This window comes from Bremia lactucae, linkage group LG4 (genome assembly GCF_004359215.1).
Source record: "Bremia lactucae strain SF5 linkage group LG4, whole genome shotgun sequence".
Taxonomy (NCBI): Eukaryota; Oomycota; class Peronosporomycetes; order Peronosporales; family Peronosporaceae; genus Bremia; species Bremia lactucae.
In genome coordinates, this window is record NC_090613.1 from 1,353,428 (window position 1) to 1,371,725 (window position 18,298).

The 18,298-nt window shown below is 45.7% G+C and overlaps 2 protein-coding genes across 2 annotated transcripts; both read right to left on the reverse strand.

The window, feature by feature from the left end:
- Nucleotides 1-11,284: 11,284 nt before the first annotated feature.
- On the reverse strand, nt 11,285-11,482 carry CCR75_000380 (uncharacterized protein; the record flags this gene model as incomplete). The annotated part of the gene is made up of 1 exon (XM_067958488.1): nt 11,285-11,482. The coding sequence occupies one exon, from the start codon at nt 11,480-11,482 to the stop codon at nt 11,285-11,287; it is 198 nt and encodes a 65-aa protein (XP_067819952.1).
- A 124-nt stretch (nt 11,483-11,606) lies between these two features.
- On the reverse strand, nt 11,607-12,255 carry CCR75_006765 (uncharacterized protein; the record flags this gene model as incomplete). Its single annotated transcript, XM_067964833.1, has 2 exons — nt 11,607-12,225; nt 12,251-12,255. The coding sequence occupies 2 exons, from the start codon at nt 12,253-12,255 to the stop codon at nt 11,607-11,609; spliced, it is 624 nt and encodes a 207-aa protein (XP_067815307.1).
- Between the last annotated feature and the right edge of the window lie 6,043 nt (nt 12,256-18,298).

An 18,298-nucleotide genomic window follows, 5' to 3' on the forward strand; every position in this document is an offset into this window, starting at 1 on the left:
GCTTATAAATTACTGGGAATGGATGATCATACACGGCTTAGGAGCGGCTGCGTTACATTAAACCACTTTTTAAAGCTAATTGACTTCTAACGTTTGTTTAAGTAAGAGGCTTTTACTTACGGCTGTAAAGATATTAATTTGATGTTTCAATATAAAATGCCGAGTGGCCGATACGCATTATGTTACACCTGCAATTGGCTAATTCATACTATGCTTCAGCTACCATTGGCTAATACAAATTATATTTCGGCTTTGATTGGCGAATAAAGATCATGTTGCCACTGTACGTTAATGCCGGAATTTCCACAGTGTTCCTTGCCTGTATAAAGGATGCTTTTTAGCTCCTTTATACAGTATCAATTCAATCACTCCTCCAACGTTTACATCAAACTTAGTAAAGTCAATTGCTACCTACAATACTTCAATGTGCAACCCAGACAAACAAATATACGATCAAGCTGCCTCCTAGGATGCGTGCGCATCCTACGTTAAAGTTGGACGGGTGTCAGTACGGGGCTCATCGTACCGGCATGGTCAAAGACAATCGCTAAAGACTAATAGCCCCGGATCAAAACCTAATAATCTCGGGAGAAAGTCTGGTAGTCACGAACCAATCGATGTATTTATCCTTCCAGTATGCTCGGTTTTGCAAATGTTTGCGACCAACACTGTCGACCGGGGTACTTACTCGGACGACGGATCGTTCATGAACATCGTCCCGTAAATATCGGAGGACTTGATTCAAGTCTCGATTATGACTCGGGTTTGACATATGAGGCGACGGAATCTCTCTCTCCCTACACATCCTTGACGGATTCGAATAATGAAAAGCTTTTTTCTTAGTGAGATGATTCTTAAATTACCGTGAGGTGAAGGGCGTTCGAACAAGTTACCTCGTTCGTTGGCGAGGGTATCCACTCTCGTATGATAGCCGGGAATCTCGTTTCCAACAAATGATGGATGCCCCGGGTTGCCCCGGGTTTCTTCAACAGTACGGCGAGATTTACCCTCTTCATTAGATGGTCCATCAGAGCACGTGCGTTTCCCGCGCTCGTTAAGAGACTGGATGTTCTAAATTGCCAAGCGCATCTCAGAAAAGAGATGCGCGTCCTTCAATGAGTGCCTTAAGGAGTAGGCCTTCTAAGGGGCATGGACTGCACCCGTAAAGCAGCAGGGACATGAGATCCCACGAGAGGCAAGGCAAGCCTGTCTCTGGACAAATGGTGCAGCTTGTAGTGTGCACCGACTACAATCAGCACAATCTGCATCCTGTTTTTCAAGCCAGGCCTCGCGGCTTAGGCTTTAGAGATTCCTCCGAATGCTTCCCAAGCTTGAAACAAGGGAGTTGCTTCCTTTACAAGTACCATTGTTGCTGAAAAAGTAATCAGTGAAGAATTCGATTTCGTCCTAATCAGACTCGTGAAGCCTGGATGAGTAAAATAGATCGGAATTCTGTAGCGTTCGTTTGTCATTCCAGACCAACCAATCATGTTGCGGTAGAGGGCAAACATATATTTTTACTGGAGCGAATTGCGGTGCCTCTTCCGTTGGTTAAGGTTAACGTTTATGCTAACTTTACTNTGAGTCGGACGATGCAGGTGGCTTGGACCAGTCACCTGCAATTGGTGTAGCAGGTGACTTATCACCGGCACCTACAATGTCATCAACAGATGACATACCCCAATTACCTCCAATGGGAGTAGGAGGTGACATATTCCCCGCAGTAGACGCATCAGCGTCTACTGAAACATTTGCCTTTCTGACGGCTACAGTGATCCGTGCAGCTGCCAGCTTAGGGGCCTCGCGGCCCACGCCGCATACTTCTTTGTCGCCATCTAGAATTGGTCAAAATCAAAAATGCAAATAAAATCGGTATTTGATTAATCTGTATGTTGATTAAAGCCAATAATGCTAATTTAGAAAATGACTTAATAATCTTTCTTGTCACTCTACATCAATCACTTTAGTGACTGCTGGTCAAGCGGGGGGATGTAACGGGGTGTCCAGTTACATAATATTTTTCTCCTTTGATAGGAATAAGCAAATAAGTATAATATTTTTTTCTTTATTAATTTTGAGTTAAAGAGTTCCAGTAATACCAAATTTGATATTATTGATGCAATAAGACATTAGCTCTATTGATAGGTTGATTTAAGTCTAAATTTACTCTGCCAATCGTTTCAAGACACGATTGTGCGGTGCGCAAGGAGGCGCTATACTTAGTTAGATATTAGCATAATAAGTTCAGTAGTTGATAGAAGATCGTTACGTAGAAAACTAATAAAATTAATACAGTTTTACTTTTTCCGCGAATTTAATCCATTAAATCACCTTTGATAGCTAACGACACTTAGCTACCTAGAAACCTTCATCTGTACTCTTGTGTACGTGAGTTTCGAGGCACCCTACCTACTCTGTATCAGTGTAAGGTTAACTAGTACACACCAGTACGGATGAAATGTGCCCCGTTACACAAGAGGTGCACCGTTACAACTTCAGCCTAAAATATGATTTCGTACATTTGAGTTTCTATCGCCCCCCAAGACAAGAAGTCGGAGGTCCAGAATCAATTCGATATTATAAAACATGACTGCTTCGACTATTAAGGCAAAACGGACGACCTTATGCAAGTTTTCCTATATTTGCAGACAGTAGAAGCTCATAATCTTGCCTTTTTTGATACCAAAATATAACATTTTTGTTTGTTGCTTATAAATTACTGGGAATGGATGATCATACACGGCTTAGGAGCGGCTGCGTTACATTAAACCACTTTTTAAAGCTAATTGACTTCTAACGTTTGTTTAAGTAAGAGGCTTTTACTTACGGCTGTAAAGATATTAATTTGATGTTTCAATATAAAATGCCGAGTGGCCGATACGCATTATGTTACACCTGCAATTGGCTAATTCATACTATGCTTCAGCTACCATTGGCTAATACAAATTATATTTCGGCTTTGATTGGCGAATAAAGATCATGTTGCCACTGTACGTTAATGCCGGAATTTCCACAGTGTTCCTTGCCTGTATAAAGGATGCTTTTTAGCTCCTTTATACAGTATCAATTCAATCACTCCTCCAACGTTTACATCAAACTTAGTAAAGTCAATTGCTACCTACAATACTTCAATGTGCAACCCAGACAAACAAATATACGATCAAGCTGCCTCCTAGGATGCGTGCGCATCCTACGTTAAAGTTGGACGGGTGTCAGTACGGGGCTCATCGTACCGGCATGGTCAAAGACAATCGCTAAAGACTAATAGCCCCGGATCAAAACCTAATAATCTCGGGAGAAAGTCTGGTAGTCACGAACCAATCGATGTATTTATCCTTCCAGTATGCTCGGTTTTGCAAATGTTTGCGACCAACACTGTCGACCGGGGTACTTACTCGGACGACGGATCGTTCATGAACATCGTCCCGTAAATATCGGAGGACTTGATTCAAGTCTCGATTATGACTCGGGTTTGACATATGAGGCGACGGAATCTCTCTCTCCCTACACATCCTTGACGGATTCGAATAATGAAAAGCTTTTTTCTTAGTGAGATGATTCTTAAATTACCGTGAGGTGAAGGGCGTTCGAACAAGTTACCTCGTTCGTTGGCGAGGGTATCCACTCTCGTATGATAGCCGGGAATCTCGTTTACAACAAATGATGGATGCCCCGGGTTGCCCCGGGTTTCTTCAACAGTACGGCGAGATTTACCCTCTTCATTAGATGGTCCATCAGAGCACGTGCGTTTCCCGCGCTCGTTAAGAGACTGGATGTTCTAAATTGCCAAGCGCATCTCAGAAAAGAGATGCGCGTCCTTCAATGAGTGCCTTAAGGAGTAGGCCTTCTAAGGGGCATGGACTGCACCCGTAAAGCAGCAGGGACATGAGATCCCACGAGAGGCAAGGCAAGCCTGTCTCTGGACAAATGGTGCAGCTTGTAGTGTGCACCGACTACAATCAGCACAATCTGCATCCTGTTTTTCAAGCCAGGCCTCGCGGCTTAGGCTTTAGAGATTCCTCCGAATGCTTCCCAAGCTTGAAACAAGGGAGTTGCTTCCTTTACAAGTACCATTGTTGCTGAAAAAGTAATCAGTGAAGAATTCGATTTCGTCCTAATCAGACTCGTGAAGCCTGGATGAGTAAAATAGATCGGAATTCTGTAGCGTTCGTTTGTCATTCCAGACCAACCAATCATGTTGCGGTAGAGGGCAAACATATATTTTTACTGGAGCGAATTGCGGTGCCTCTTCCGTTGGTTAAGGTTAACGTTTATGCTAACTTTACTTTCGAAAAGATCCTTAAGATCACTCCGTCCCTTGTGATGCATGCTAGCACCACCAGAAGCATGCCTACCAAAGTGACCCTTACGATCGCTTCGTTCCTGGTGATGCATTTTGGCAGCAACAGAGTTATCGTCGTCCGGGGAGTCATCACATGATGACTCTACGCCATAACAATTGACAAATTAAATAAGGTCGCGATAGCCTCTTTGGTTATCCTTTCAGAACTGCTGGGTTTGACGGAATCGCCGAGGCGAACTGGAAGCCTTGAAGCTATCACCGAGCCGGTCGACGACGTCGACTCGTACCAGTCACCTCCAATCGAAGTTGAAGGTGAACCTCTCTTCGCAGTAGACATTCATGCGACTACTGCGAAAATATTTGTATCACTTGCAACTATACAATAGTCGTATAGCTGCCAGCTTTGCGGCCTCACAGGTCACGCGCACGGGTTCCGATACCATGTGCCATTGAAAGTTGAAATTGATATAAAGTAAACAAATGCTAATCTACAGAGAGATCCACAATACTTTTCTCTGTCACTTACAATCAATCACAAAAGTGTATGTAATTATAGAGGTGATAAAATGAGTACATATATTTCTTAAAAGAAAAATAATAAACATCATTTCTTATGTGAGAAAACAAAAAAAGGAAGACAAATGAGTTTGTTTTATTATTTTGACTTAACAATTCCATTATTACTAGATGTAATAATATTGAAGCAACAAGACATTAGTTCTGGTAATTGATTGATTAAAGATTAAATTAATCCCGCCAATCCTTACATGACATCATAAGGTGGTGCGCAAGGAGGCTATATATAGTCAGTTACTACCTTCTCAATCCACCGCCAGCTGGAATACACTTGGCGCGTCATCTGGTAGCAAAATCCTAAATGTGCGTCGTCAAACACTTGCGAATAATTTAACATTAGGTATATTCGTTTTATTGCTCAGCGATCGTTCTAGTTTCGAGATTCATGACCTTTCAAGACAGCCAAACGCTCTATTCACCGTGCATAACAGCAATAAGTATTATCCATAGCGTAAAGGAAAAATAATGGAAAATTATCAGCTAACGACGCTTTCTCCTGGACATTAAGCAGACATAACTGCATTGTTGCTGAGGATTATAACATTAAGCAGACATAACTGCAATGTTGCTGAAGTTTATAATGTACGCAACATTCAGTGGCACGTTGGTGTCAGAATTAGCTGTAGAAAGTAGAAATATATCACACGTATCCTTGTTTGGCACTAATGCAATTTAGCTGCTGCCAATCGAAAATAACTCCGCATACTTCTTAACAGCGATTGAGTTAATTGTGTGCTTGGATGAATTCGTGATTTGGATCAGTACCATCGTGCTATACTTTCTATCAACGCTCAGCTTGGCGAATCAGTAAATGGTCTTCAAACAACGACAAGACGGATTCTAATATTCGCAAGTCGAACTCGCCAATCGCTTCATCACCGTATTGCATTCCATTGCAGCCTTCGCATCGTTGCTCTCTGCCCAGCCGCATCAGCCGAGGCCCATTCGGATGGAACCGCTCAAGTTCGATGGACCTCCGGCGCACACGATTGTCCACTGGCTGTTAGCCGTGGAGCAATGCGGTGCCGCGCAGCTCATCGAGGACGACAGCCGGATGGTCTCGTACGCCATTCGCACCTGCGCGGTATAGCCTCAGAGTAGGCTTACTCGGCGCTTATGGCGGACGTTAAGGCGTTCCCTACATGTGCGATCTTGAAGACAAACATTTGTGCCATGTACCAGCCGCGGAACAGCGAAGTGTTGCGTCAGGCGCTTTTTTAAAGCGCAGAAGATGCGCTTGCTGTCGGCATCCGTTACCGAAGGTCCGATTCCGGAGCACATTAAGGTGCCCACGTTTACGAACGGACTACGGCACGGCCCATCGCGACATTTCCGTTTTAGAAGGTGCCGTCGACAATGGAAGAGGCAATTCGAATTGCCTTAGTTAAGGAGCAACTCTACAACAATGCCTCGGCGACAGCTTGGTATAAGCCGTCGGCCGGGAGGACAGATGCCACTCCCATGGAGTTGGGCAATGCAGACGTTGTCTGCTGTAAGTGCGGCAAGCGCGGCGATATGATAGCTCGCTGCTATGCCAGGGTCCCAACTGTGGCAAAGATGCCCGGTAATGTTGCAGTGTACAATTATTGAACGCATGCACAATCCGTCATCCTCTCTTGCTTGACGCACATAGAAAGTCGGATAATGTGCGGAGGTATCCCTCACATGGCTCGCTGCTAAGCGATGGGCAACGAATTTGTCGATCACTAAAACTTGACATGAGGCAATGGCCACTGCTTCATGGCACAGTATTTCGACCTAAGATCAGGTCGATCATGAAAAATTTGAACTTAATGTCAAAACCCAAGGAAAAACAAACACAGCTTCTAAATCAAAAATAATAAAAAGGATAGCAACTAAATAAAATTTTACATCAAAAATTTTTCTAGCGTCATCATAATTTACTGGGACTTCTATTTAATGCGTAAACATCTCCTTTTAATCTTTTGTGTCGAGGTCCTTCATCCTTAGGCAATTTACTCGGTACTGGTTCGGGAAAACATTCTTTAATCGATTAAATCCTGTATAAATGGTTTTTCTACAAGGACTCCCAGGATTGGGACGTCTACGGTCAATCCGAGTCTCTTCAGCGAGTACGCTTTCGTCCATCGATGAGCTACTGAGAAATTTTTGTTCTCAGGAAATAGTAATGCCACCGAATATCGGCCACGTACTCATTATCTATGACAAGTACGCAGATCTGCTTGATTTTGCCCCGACGCAGGTCAGGCAAGAACCATTTCGGTTTTAGCGTTGCTGATTGAGCTATCTCCAAATTAAATTTTGGAGGTGCTATTAGATCGAGTGTATATGCGCCTGCACTTAATCTGTCGTTTACTTAGACATTCACTGTCTCACTTTCATAATTGAAACTTATTTTCAGAGATTCCTGGGAGCCTTTGACAGCTAATTATTGGGGACTAATTCCCGCAGAATCTTGAGGATATATTCCCTCAAGTTTGATTTGGGAAGTGTTCTCCCCAACTGCCTCTAGCTGTGGTTGCGCAACTACAGCGAGGTCCTTTACGATTAACTACAGTCGATGTAGGACTTTCGCACGGTCTTTTTGTACAGGCGATTCAAATACTTACGGATGTTGCTTTCTCAGCAAGCACCCTCGTTTCGTACCACTCAACTTATTCGGGTGGTTGAACTTCGACGCTAACTGTGCTTGAGCACAATCGTCTTTAACTATGTCAACGTCGTGAGGGTGGACCTTGGACGCTGCATGTGCTTGTGTCGTACTAACGACCGATCCACAAATTAGGTCACCCCACTCACTCAAAAGACATTCACACACTTGTGGATACTCTAAGACGTTTGTCGGATGGCTACCTGATGAATGAGAGGTAGGCATCATCACGGCTTGATTCTGCCAGTTTGTGTATGGCGTTCTTTCTGAGTTACGTTATTTTAGAATGACATCAAATTTGCCATTCAAATCCAACACAATGAAATCGTCATCGTACTATTTTACCCTTTAACGTGATACCAATGACATGTTTCTTAATTGTTACAGATGCACCTGTTGCAAGGCCCACCGGCAAGAAAATTTCCATAACGAATTTGAGCCTATGGTCTTCTAGCAACTAACGTCGATTAAAATTGTTCGACACACAATAATCAACTAGAGTACGAAGTGACAAATTCTTCGTCACTTCGATTTGCAAGTTGATAAGGGTAACATCATCACTATGTTTAGCAACACACGGTGACTGTGTGCTTAAAGCAACTTTTGTGAAGAGGACCGCGAACTCTCCTGACATTGGTGGGATGCCGCTCTGCACCTACTGACCCCGAGCATTTTCTCACGATGTGCATCGCTGCTGCGGTGTTGCAACAGCTTCAGACCGGCGTCCTTTCGCTATTTATACCAAGAGGTGGATCACCTCAAGCACCACACTCGTCGGCTAAATGCTCTGACTTTTGATAGGTTGTAACTTGCAGAGCAAAGTTTCTCGCTCTTAATTCAGCAAAAGTCCATTGATTAGGGATTTCGAGTTCTTGTCGCCTCGATAGACTATAGGAACTCGAATAGACGGAAAGCCTGATTTAGTCCGACGTCCTCCTGTTCTGCTTTCGAAATAGCTTCGTCCAGTGGGTCTTGACAGGCACCCGCAAGACCCTAATTTAAAACAGCCACCTGTGTTTGCTTACCAATCGGATAATTCATGATAAAACTTACTGAGTATCGTGTATTTTGGAAAAGCGTGAGGGTCACGCTTGCCCTGCTTCAAATCCAGAAGCTCTCTCGAGCCTGAATATAGCACATGGCGGCTTAAACGTTTGCCTAAGCCGGGTCTTAAAGAGCTCATATGACCCAAATATAAAATAAGTTGTGAAGCTTGATTCTAAGGTCCAAGTTTTGGCACGGCCGGCTGAGTTGGACCTTGCACTGTCATCGATATGGCGAGCTTTAATGGTCATATAATTCGATTATCCATCTTGAAAAGGAGTCGCCTTCATCTGCCTTAATATTTTAGATTTCGATCTTTAAGCTTGGGGTCGACGCGAAAGCGTCGACCCGCTGGCTGCCTGTAACGTCTGCTGACTCAACAAACAAATCAAAGCTTTGTCTTTGTTCGTGCTTGGAATGAAATTCCTTTCACTTTTAATTTCATTCCAAGCACGAACAAAGACAAAGCTTTGATTCATTTCTTCACTAACTTTTTCTTGGTAGTGTGTCAGAGATTGCTCCATTTCTTCATACAAGCGACATTGGCTAAATTTAGGGTCTATCTCCTCGAAGATAGACCGATCACGCGAGTAACGCGGATCCCTCAGCATTATCTTCTCCAGAAGGTCCAAGCGAGGACCAAATCCGCAAGGAAATTTTCGTCATCGGCGGTAATCTTGACCGACCCACCTGTCGAGTGACCTCCCGAGATTTGCCTCAGGATAAAGGCACTCGACATGTTATCGAGCTCAAACCGGGCCCGAAGTACTGTGTCATGAAGCAGTGGCCACTGCCTGAACAAGCGCTCGCATCGATACCCTGCTTCTCAAGACGTGTGAAGTATAGTGGTCAGTACCTCACCGTCTGGCGGTGATATCCCTGGTACGAAACCGGGCACACTTGCGGTACCTTTGCATGAAATACTAAGGCTGCTGCCATTGCCCCGCGTCCGGCCGCTGGTCTTCTCCGTCCTGCTGTACACTGCCCAAAAGCTCCACCAATTGAGCACCCTGTTCTCTCAACCGCTCTGCGTTTGTGAGCCGTGCATATAAAACTACGAGATTAAAAAAATCGGGTTGCATCGAGTCCATGTTGTATTTGAACCCGGCTATAGCCGCATGTTTATCCTACTTTAGTAGGGCGACCAACATGACGCTGGCACGCCTACAGCCGACCACTTTAAAGTCACTTAAGTATGTGAAACTAACACGTGAAGTGTGGAAGCTTCCTCCTTCTTAATCTAACATGTCAGCATTGGATGGTACGTGCGTAGTCGTTGCGGACCACTAAGTGCTACCAGGTGTAACGGGACACCTTTCGCTTGTGCTGCTAGCGTACTAGCTGACCTGCACTGATAACAGATAAGGCGAGGTACCTACGATAACTTCACGTATACTGAGGTGTAGAGGAAAGACTTTTTAGCATCTGAATGTTAGTGTTAAGAGGGCTTAGTATTGATATAAAGCAAAATTGTGTTAAATGTAATAAGTTCCTACGTACGATCTTTCACAACTAAATTATATAAATTGATTAAATGCACGCCGCTTATTCCGGCGTCTGGCAGCGAAAGGCGGGTCGATATACTAAGTTTTCGATTGACAACAAACAGAAGTGTCACAGTAATAGTCAATTTTGACTAGTGTGCCAATAAAAGAATGTTATTCACAAATGTAATGTTCAACTTTACTATTGTTCCTCTTACAGATAATAATAAATATGGGACGAGCTTAACCGTTCAATTTTTATACGAGGGGAAGGCTGCAATCTTGAAGGGAACGAACTGATGGTTGTATTTAAAAATTACGAGCAAACACTGGCGAGATACAGAAAGAAGATCGAGTTGCAAATGAAGCCGTACGACCGAGCGATAGTGAGATTCAATTTTGACGAAGTTCCCTTTTTTGGAACCCTGCATCCCTCATTACACTATGGGGAATTTCGGCTACAGGGCTTATCCCATCAACTATCCACACATTCGGTGCGGGTTGGCAGGACGTCCATCCATTGGATGGTTGCTCGACTTCTTTTTAGCCTATATCCGGCGATATGTGATCGTACCGCTCTCCGCGGGTATCGATCTACGTACCTCCCGGTCCCGGTCCCAGTTCCAGTGCTTAACCACTCGTCACTGAGGTCGGTCCAAGCTATAATGAGACAGCATACCTATAATTTGTTGGAGCTCGAAGTCAAGTCGTTTCGCAACTCAACAGTCCTGTTGAGCGCCTCGCTCCGAGCCTGCTCACGCCTCAGCTCCTCCTGAGTCTGAGTGACGGACTCCACCGCAGCATGGCTTTGTGCTTCGGACGCGGGCTCCCTGCTGTCCGAGCACGAATGCCTCAAACTGCTATAACTGAGCAACATCTTGCTCAGGAGGACTGCTCAAGAGCCTGCCAGGGATTTTTCACCAAGTCCCTGCGCCAAGTGCTCTGCTACTTCCCGATGATGTTCGGAGAGGTGGGAGAAATAAGCCCAATCAATATTGACGCTCATCCTCACTGACACGCTCAAAGTCGTGGGGAGGATTTCAAGTGCTACTAAGTGTCGGCGGGCACGTCTTAATGCGGCTACGCTCTACTTAAGCACAAGACAGTCTTTGCTTTTTGCCAGTTCTGAAGCCCTACGATAGAGCATGTGACTTTGACATCTGGTCTGCCTCGCCGTGAGTGACTTGCGTTTACGATGTCGTGTCTGCCCTGACCATATTCCTGCTAGAAATGCGAGTACCAATCTCAGATGCGCTGATCTTTTGAAAAACTCACGCGCATTTTTTGCAAGCCGACCGAGTTGTCACGATTTGAACGACGCGACTTGAAATCGACGCCAGCTGGCGGTGACAGCCAAAGCTGTCGCTGTTGAGTAAATTGCGGAGAGGCCCTTAGTGCTGACGAGCTGCCGTTTGGCCATCTCTCAAAAATAAGCTCAATCATAGCGGACCAGCTTGTTGGGGTGCGGCGACAATACTAACAATGTCGCTGCAGTTGAACTAGCTGGTCGTGGCGATCAGCAACACAATCGTCCTCTTGAACCCGACAACGACATTCGTATGCAGTCTCAAATAGACCTGGACGTGACGCTTCGCATCGACGATCTAGACCAAGGCGAGATTGACGGTATGACTTCATGTCCCAGTGACGATGGCGAAGCACCGTTTCCGAGAGAGCTAGTTGATACATTCGAGACCGAGACCCTCCAGTCAAGCAGTAATCCCGCCGTGCTATCGTTCGCACTTATTCCGTACGATCTATCGACGGACGCACATGACGCGTAAGCCGCAGCACGAGCGACAAACCAACATGATGAAGCAGTGCAATTATCTTGAGCCCGTAAAGCAAAATTAAACGCTTCGGCAGGAGTTTCTGCGGCTGCGTCACCCAGCTCTTTGCAGCGTACGCGCTTGAACAGCAGATCATTGAAGTAGTGGTCGTTTGACCGCCAAAATAACACGCCAGCTTTTGGATTGATCGACGACAAGACAAATTCAATGAAAAAGATGGCTTCGCTCGGATCAAGGCGGACCCGGTAGCGATTATGCGCCTTTTTGCGACGATACCACACCCAGTCGACTTTATTTTGACGCTCAAAATCGACAAGCTCAAGTTTATTGTGCACGCAGCGAACAGCGTAGCACAATTGTCTGGCATTTGACAATACGATGCGGACAAGACATTGACTTTGAAGACTCGATAACAATGAACTTCATGGGCAGCTGAAGCAGCTGTAAAGTCTGGAGCTCCACGATGGAAATTAACTGACTCGATTCAGCGCGGAAACCGCAAGGGACAGCTCAATCCAGTGGCCATTCTGGCGACTGTGGTCAAAACGGTCGAGATCGACGAGTAGGGTGCGCTCAATGCCCAGTTGTGAGCGTAAAGCGAGTTGTCTCGTCAGCCGGATTCACCATGTCAACGTTGTTACTGTTCGACGTGGATTGCCGTTCGGTGTTGAACAATCCGTCTTCAATCGCTTTGCTGCCACAAAATCTCACGTCTGCATTGCATTATTTGCTGGCACTGTAACTTCTGCTGCGAGTTTTCTTACTGCTGCCTGTGCTATCGCTGGCTTCCTTGTGCAGGCTTGTAGTCACGCAGCCGCTGTGCGACATCAAAACCCACATGGTTGCGCAGATTCTTCAGTGTCTTGCCCCAGCTCGGTTTACCACGCCTGTTTACCGTACAAGTTCTTCGAGCACAGGAGGGTACTGCCTGATAGACCGAAACTTATGGATCTAAGCCTCGTTGAAGAAGAGAAGAGGCTCTTCAAGCTGTGGAGCAGCATATTAACACGTAGATTTTATATGTGCGGAAGCACGAAACATTTACGTCCAGCCTATTTCCTACCCAATACGGGTAAAGCTTGAAAGAGCACCAATGCCGATTATACCAGAAATCTGGTACGGTGCCAAAACGTCGATACCCAGTCTGAATGCTGGAAGCATTGTAGGCCTAAGGCCGAGTCATCAAGGTGTATTATCCCTGATGTATATGGGCACGTCTAAGTCCACCGACTGTGGTCGGCCGAGGTGGTACCATACTGAGTTTCAATAGTGACACCATTGGTGGTTCACCAGGGCATAGCGGGTCAATTCCATATAATGCAAATCGAAGTTTGCGTGCTTACAAGGTCCAATGCATGACTCGTTAATTTGAAGCCAAAGCATAGCATTAATGCAGTTCTACCTATCAGTAAGGACAAGCCGCATAAAGGTACGATACGTAATCTTGATTTGATAAGCATGATTATGCTGGGTCATACTGCCGATTATTATAGGCTCTAATTCCGATTGGATGAGCACCTGAAGTTGCGTTGCGTCTGCCTTGGAGAAATGCAAAATAGCCGGCGAGAAAGCAAGTTGCACCAAAGACGGTGGTCCAAGTTACAGGCCCTTACGAAGGCATTATCGATTGCTCAAAGTCTCTTTTTTGGCAAGCTAGTTTAGTAGACTGCGTTTGATAGCATAAATATCACCTGCAACCCCAACGGAGATCCTCTACTGTGGGAAGCAACTAGCCCGTGCGATTGGAGGCGAATTTCAAGGGTCGGCGTCATCGTCAGACTCGGAGGCCACTGTTAAGGCCTCCGTAATGCATTTAGATTGCTTTTCACTGTGAGAGCAGCCGGCATTTTTTTTTGCACCTGTAGAGCCAGACGAGAATGTTTTGTGCAACCTCCCACTTGTAGCGGAGCTACCTCGCTCCTAAAGTTAGAGGAAGACTTTCAGACTCAGAGAGGTACTTAGTTCTATTGAACTAATGGGTTTAACAACTCAGGAAGTCGTACAAGCTATTAAAGCTTAAGGAATCCTAGTTCAATGGATTCAGGGGCTCGTAGAACCAAGTGGCAACTAGCGCCCAAGAGGATATACCTTAGAAAAGCTTCTATCTCTTACAGATCAATGCGCAAGCCTTAGGAAGGCACTTAACGCTTTAAGATCAAAAGGGGAACTGCACTTTATTTAATAGTCTAAATCTAAAAACCTTAATCTAGCTAATTAAAAATAGATTTTGGCCGCCAGATTTATTTCTGGCGGCGACCACATTTGTTACCCATAATAAATGGGATTTAAGTAACTAACTATTTTATAATTAGATAAAAGGGTATTTTACCCATAAAGTAAATGTACCACAACAACGGTTCTCCAACCGATGTGTGCCCCATTACACCCTCCCCCATCAGACTGTTGACACCGAGTGACAACATTTGCTTTATTTCCTCTTTGAGGTTGGAACCTTAACAGCTAACCGTTTGGTTGTGTTTTCCATTCCTTTGTCTAATGACAATTAAGCGTGAGTCACAGACTCTGAGCACCTTCCTCGACGATGAGAGCATGGTGGACTTTGAAAGTCACTCTCAATCGGAGGAGGAGGAAAAAGAGCGGCGTTCGCTCACGCGTTCTCCTCCGGACGAACGTTGGCGAGCCCCGAATCCGTTCCCAGAACGTGGTACCGCTGATGTCTTAACTGCATTGAGCAGGACACCGGACCCTGAGTCCAACATTATTACGAGTCCGCTCGATGAAGAGCAGAGCAGATAATCCTCATAGAGGAAAGAGCTCGTCGTCGAGCTGCCGAAATAGAGAAAACTAAGGCTCATATTGAATATAGATTCACTCCGCTTAGTGCGGACGAGCATCTCAAAGAGATAGCGGGTCATAGCTTGGCCATTTGGATCTCTGGTGACCCGGCGAGGACGCCGGAGGAGATCGCTGCTCGCGACGCTCTTCATGAGCAATACCTTACGCCGAAGGTAATGGCGCGAAGCCAGTATCTGACGCGTTTACGTGATCAAGCCCGTGACGTCCATGATGGAAATTCCGATCGTTTTGTTTCCAAACGTAACAAGAACTGAAAACGAAGTCTCATTTGAGAAATGGGTTCACCGAGCCCGCAAACTCCGTAATATCTGGAACATCAGAGAGTCTGCGGATAGAGGTCATGTTTGTTTAGAACGGAAGCTTCGCTTCGACTTGGCTCGGCTTAAGGACAAAGGCCAGTTACGTTCGGCATTTATGCCACAAAACGAAGAAAGGCATAGCCGATATTTCAGTGCTTCGGATGACCGTACAACCATGGATCGAAGCCGCACTGAGGCTATAGATCCACCTAATCCTACGTTTAGTGGTGGGAAGCGTCGTTTGACGCGAGTTGATCCTGAGCTCGGCGTACGGGCAATCTTGCCGAAGAGGTACCTCGAACTCTTAAGAGTTTTCAGAAGAGGGTACCCTACCCACTTCACCAGATACTGGTATTGACCCTCATGACGACATCGCTTTAGAAGTTTCTCCACATGAAACTGAAGGTTCCCCCGCGCATCAAGCAGCGCGAGAGGGGGCCGAAATTTCGGCGGAAGCATTTGATGCTCTACGGCGCGAGGTGCAACTTCTTCGTGAGGTCCTTGATCGGGTTAAGAGCTCTTTTAAGGCGGTTCGGGACCGTCTTTCGACGCTGGAGCGTCAGCAGCCTCGTTTAGAGGGTCAGTTGGATATCCTGGTGAAGATGCAACAATCTGCGGCACGACCGCCTGTCTCGGCGCAAGGGGCCTTCAAGTCCACGTGGGAAGGGTCCCGATATGGCTTAAGCAAGCCAACGTAAAATACTGGGTGTGTACGCAGCTTACTGGGGAGGTTTAGCGTATAAGCTAGACCCTTCTTGGCCACGACCGTAAATGGTCCAATAAAGCGCTGGTTTGGTTTGAAGACCGCGGAAACCAAGTTGGTAGGTAGGTTTTTAGCGCTTAGTAAAACTCGGTCTCCGACCATATAAGAATTAATACAGATTCTGCCTTTGGCATCTGCTTGCTCTTTTATTTGTCTTGGCTATCAGCCTTCGTATTTCTTACATGTCTTAAGACACTAATTCGCGTCGCGAGAAACTCGCTTACTTGTTTCCAAACGGTAATAAGGCTGATATCAGCAAGCCTATCGGCCAATTCTCCCCCACTAAGCCCTGAGCCACACAGTGGAATCGTTAACGGAACGCGTGGGTGGGTGAGACTGTTGACATTGAGCGGAGTATAACCTTTAGAGGCATGTACAACATTATTTAACGCAAACTCCACCACTGGAAGCATTGAGCTCCAGCGCTTTGGTGTCTGAGCACACACACTGCGTAAAATGTCTTCAATGACGCGATTTACTAGTTCAGTTTGACCATCGGTCTGCGGATGGTCCGCAGTGGACATATCCAATCTGGTGCCAAGCACTCAGAAAATTGATTTCCAGAATTTACCCGTGCAACGGGGGTCCCGATCAGAGACAACATGGCAAACCATGTTGTCGAAACACGCGATCGATAAACAGCTTAGCTGTACCTTCTCCATCCAAGGAATCCCACACGGCCGCTAAGTGAGCCATTTTGCTCAATCCGTCAACAAAGACCACTATACCGGAGTTACCGGCTGAATCTTTCGGTAGACCGGAAACAAAATCCATACTAATGAAATCCCAGCAACCTATGGGGACGAGAAGACTCGCCAGTGGGCGCAGCAGCATGCGCCGAGGGTTTAACCCGTTGGCAAGTTTCGCATTCGCGAACATATGTGCTGACCCATTTATAAAGTTTGGGCCACCAATAACTCTGGCTTATCGGCCGTAGGTCTTTTCTCTACCGAGATGACCACCAAGAACAGTATCCGTGCCTTATAAAGGATTTAGTTCTTCAAATCCTCATCATGAGGAACAACGACACGCGGAAGGTCCGCGATGTCTGTGCAATAAAGCAAGAGGTCGTTATCGGTAGAAAATCGATGTAACCTCGTACGCAAACGTGCCTGCAATTTAATACCTGAATCCGAGTTCTTTAAAGCTCGTAGCAGAGCTACACACTGTTCATCCTTGGCGTAAGCCGAACGGATTAATTCAGGAATAGGTGACGAGATAGTCGTTAAATGAGAAAGCTCATAATCCTGCCTGCGTGATAACGCATCGGCCAAAGCATTTTGCTTGCCGGGTTTATACTTCACCTCGAAGTTGTATTCCGCAAAAAAGGATAGCCATCGGGCCATTCTCTGTGAGAGATAGGGCGACTTAGTCGCCGTGCGTAATGACGCGTGATCTGTATATATCACAAACGGCTTAGAGCCGAGCAGATGAACTCTGAATTTGACGAGAGCATACTTCAGAGCAAGGAAATCTTTGTCATGAAGTGGGTAATTCTTTTCCGCAGCCTAAAGCTCTCTAGACTCGAACGCAATCACACATTCGTGCCCATTAACATCTGTTTGTAACAGAGCACTGCCAATGGCAAAATCTGATGCGTCACAGACGACACTGAAAGGCCAATTTGGGTTTGGCAGTACCAGAATCGGGGCATGGATAAGACTATCCTTAACTCGTTGAAAAGCATCATCTTCGATGCTAGTCCAGCACCATTCTGCATCCTTTTTTAAGGAGATCTGATAATGGCCTAGCCATATCAGCATAATTTTTGCTATATTTGTGTAAATAATTGGCGAGACCCAACCACTTACGCAAATCCTTTTGGTTTTTAGGAACGGCCAATCTACTATGGCTTTTGCCTTGGCGGGATCCGCTCTAAGGCCTCCCTTTCCAATGAAGCATCCTAAAAAAAGGAATTTCGTCTGCGCCAAAAATGCATTTAGATGCATTGGCATACAATTTGTTTGTGCGCATGCACTCGAGCACTGCTCGCAAATGGTCTAAATGGTTTTCCATATCCGACCGACCCTGCTCCGCACGACTATGGACAAAAATGTCATCGAAATAAGTCTGTGCATAACCTCGATGAGGGCGAAACAGTTGCGTCACTAGACGATTAAATGTTGCCGGGGCGTTGGAAAGCCCTTGTGGCATAATTAACCACTCCCATAACATGCCGCTTGGGGGGCTAACCGCTGTAAGCGGGATATCGCTAGCTCGAATGAGCAATTGGTAGTAACCATCGACTAAGTCCAATGCACTGTACTTTGTGTATCCCACCATATTATTCTGAAGAACATCCTTTCTAGGATTGGGGGTCTGTGCTGATAAAGTGACAGCATTAAGCTTATTATAAGCATGTACAATGAATACGCCATTTACCGTTTGGCTTTTTGACACAAAATGTCGGTGTCGAATCAGATTTGCTCTCTCGTACCATTCCAGCCTCGTGCTTAGCACGGAAGAAATCGTCAATGACGTCACACTGCTCCCTTGGTAAATGCCATTGTCTTGTGACACAGTATTTGGTTCCCGGAACCAAGTCAATTTCATGACGAACACCTCTATCCGGAGGTAAAACAGATGGTGG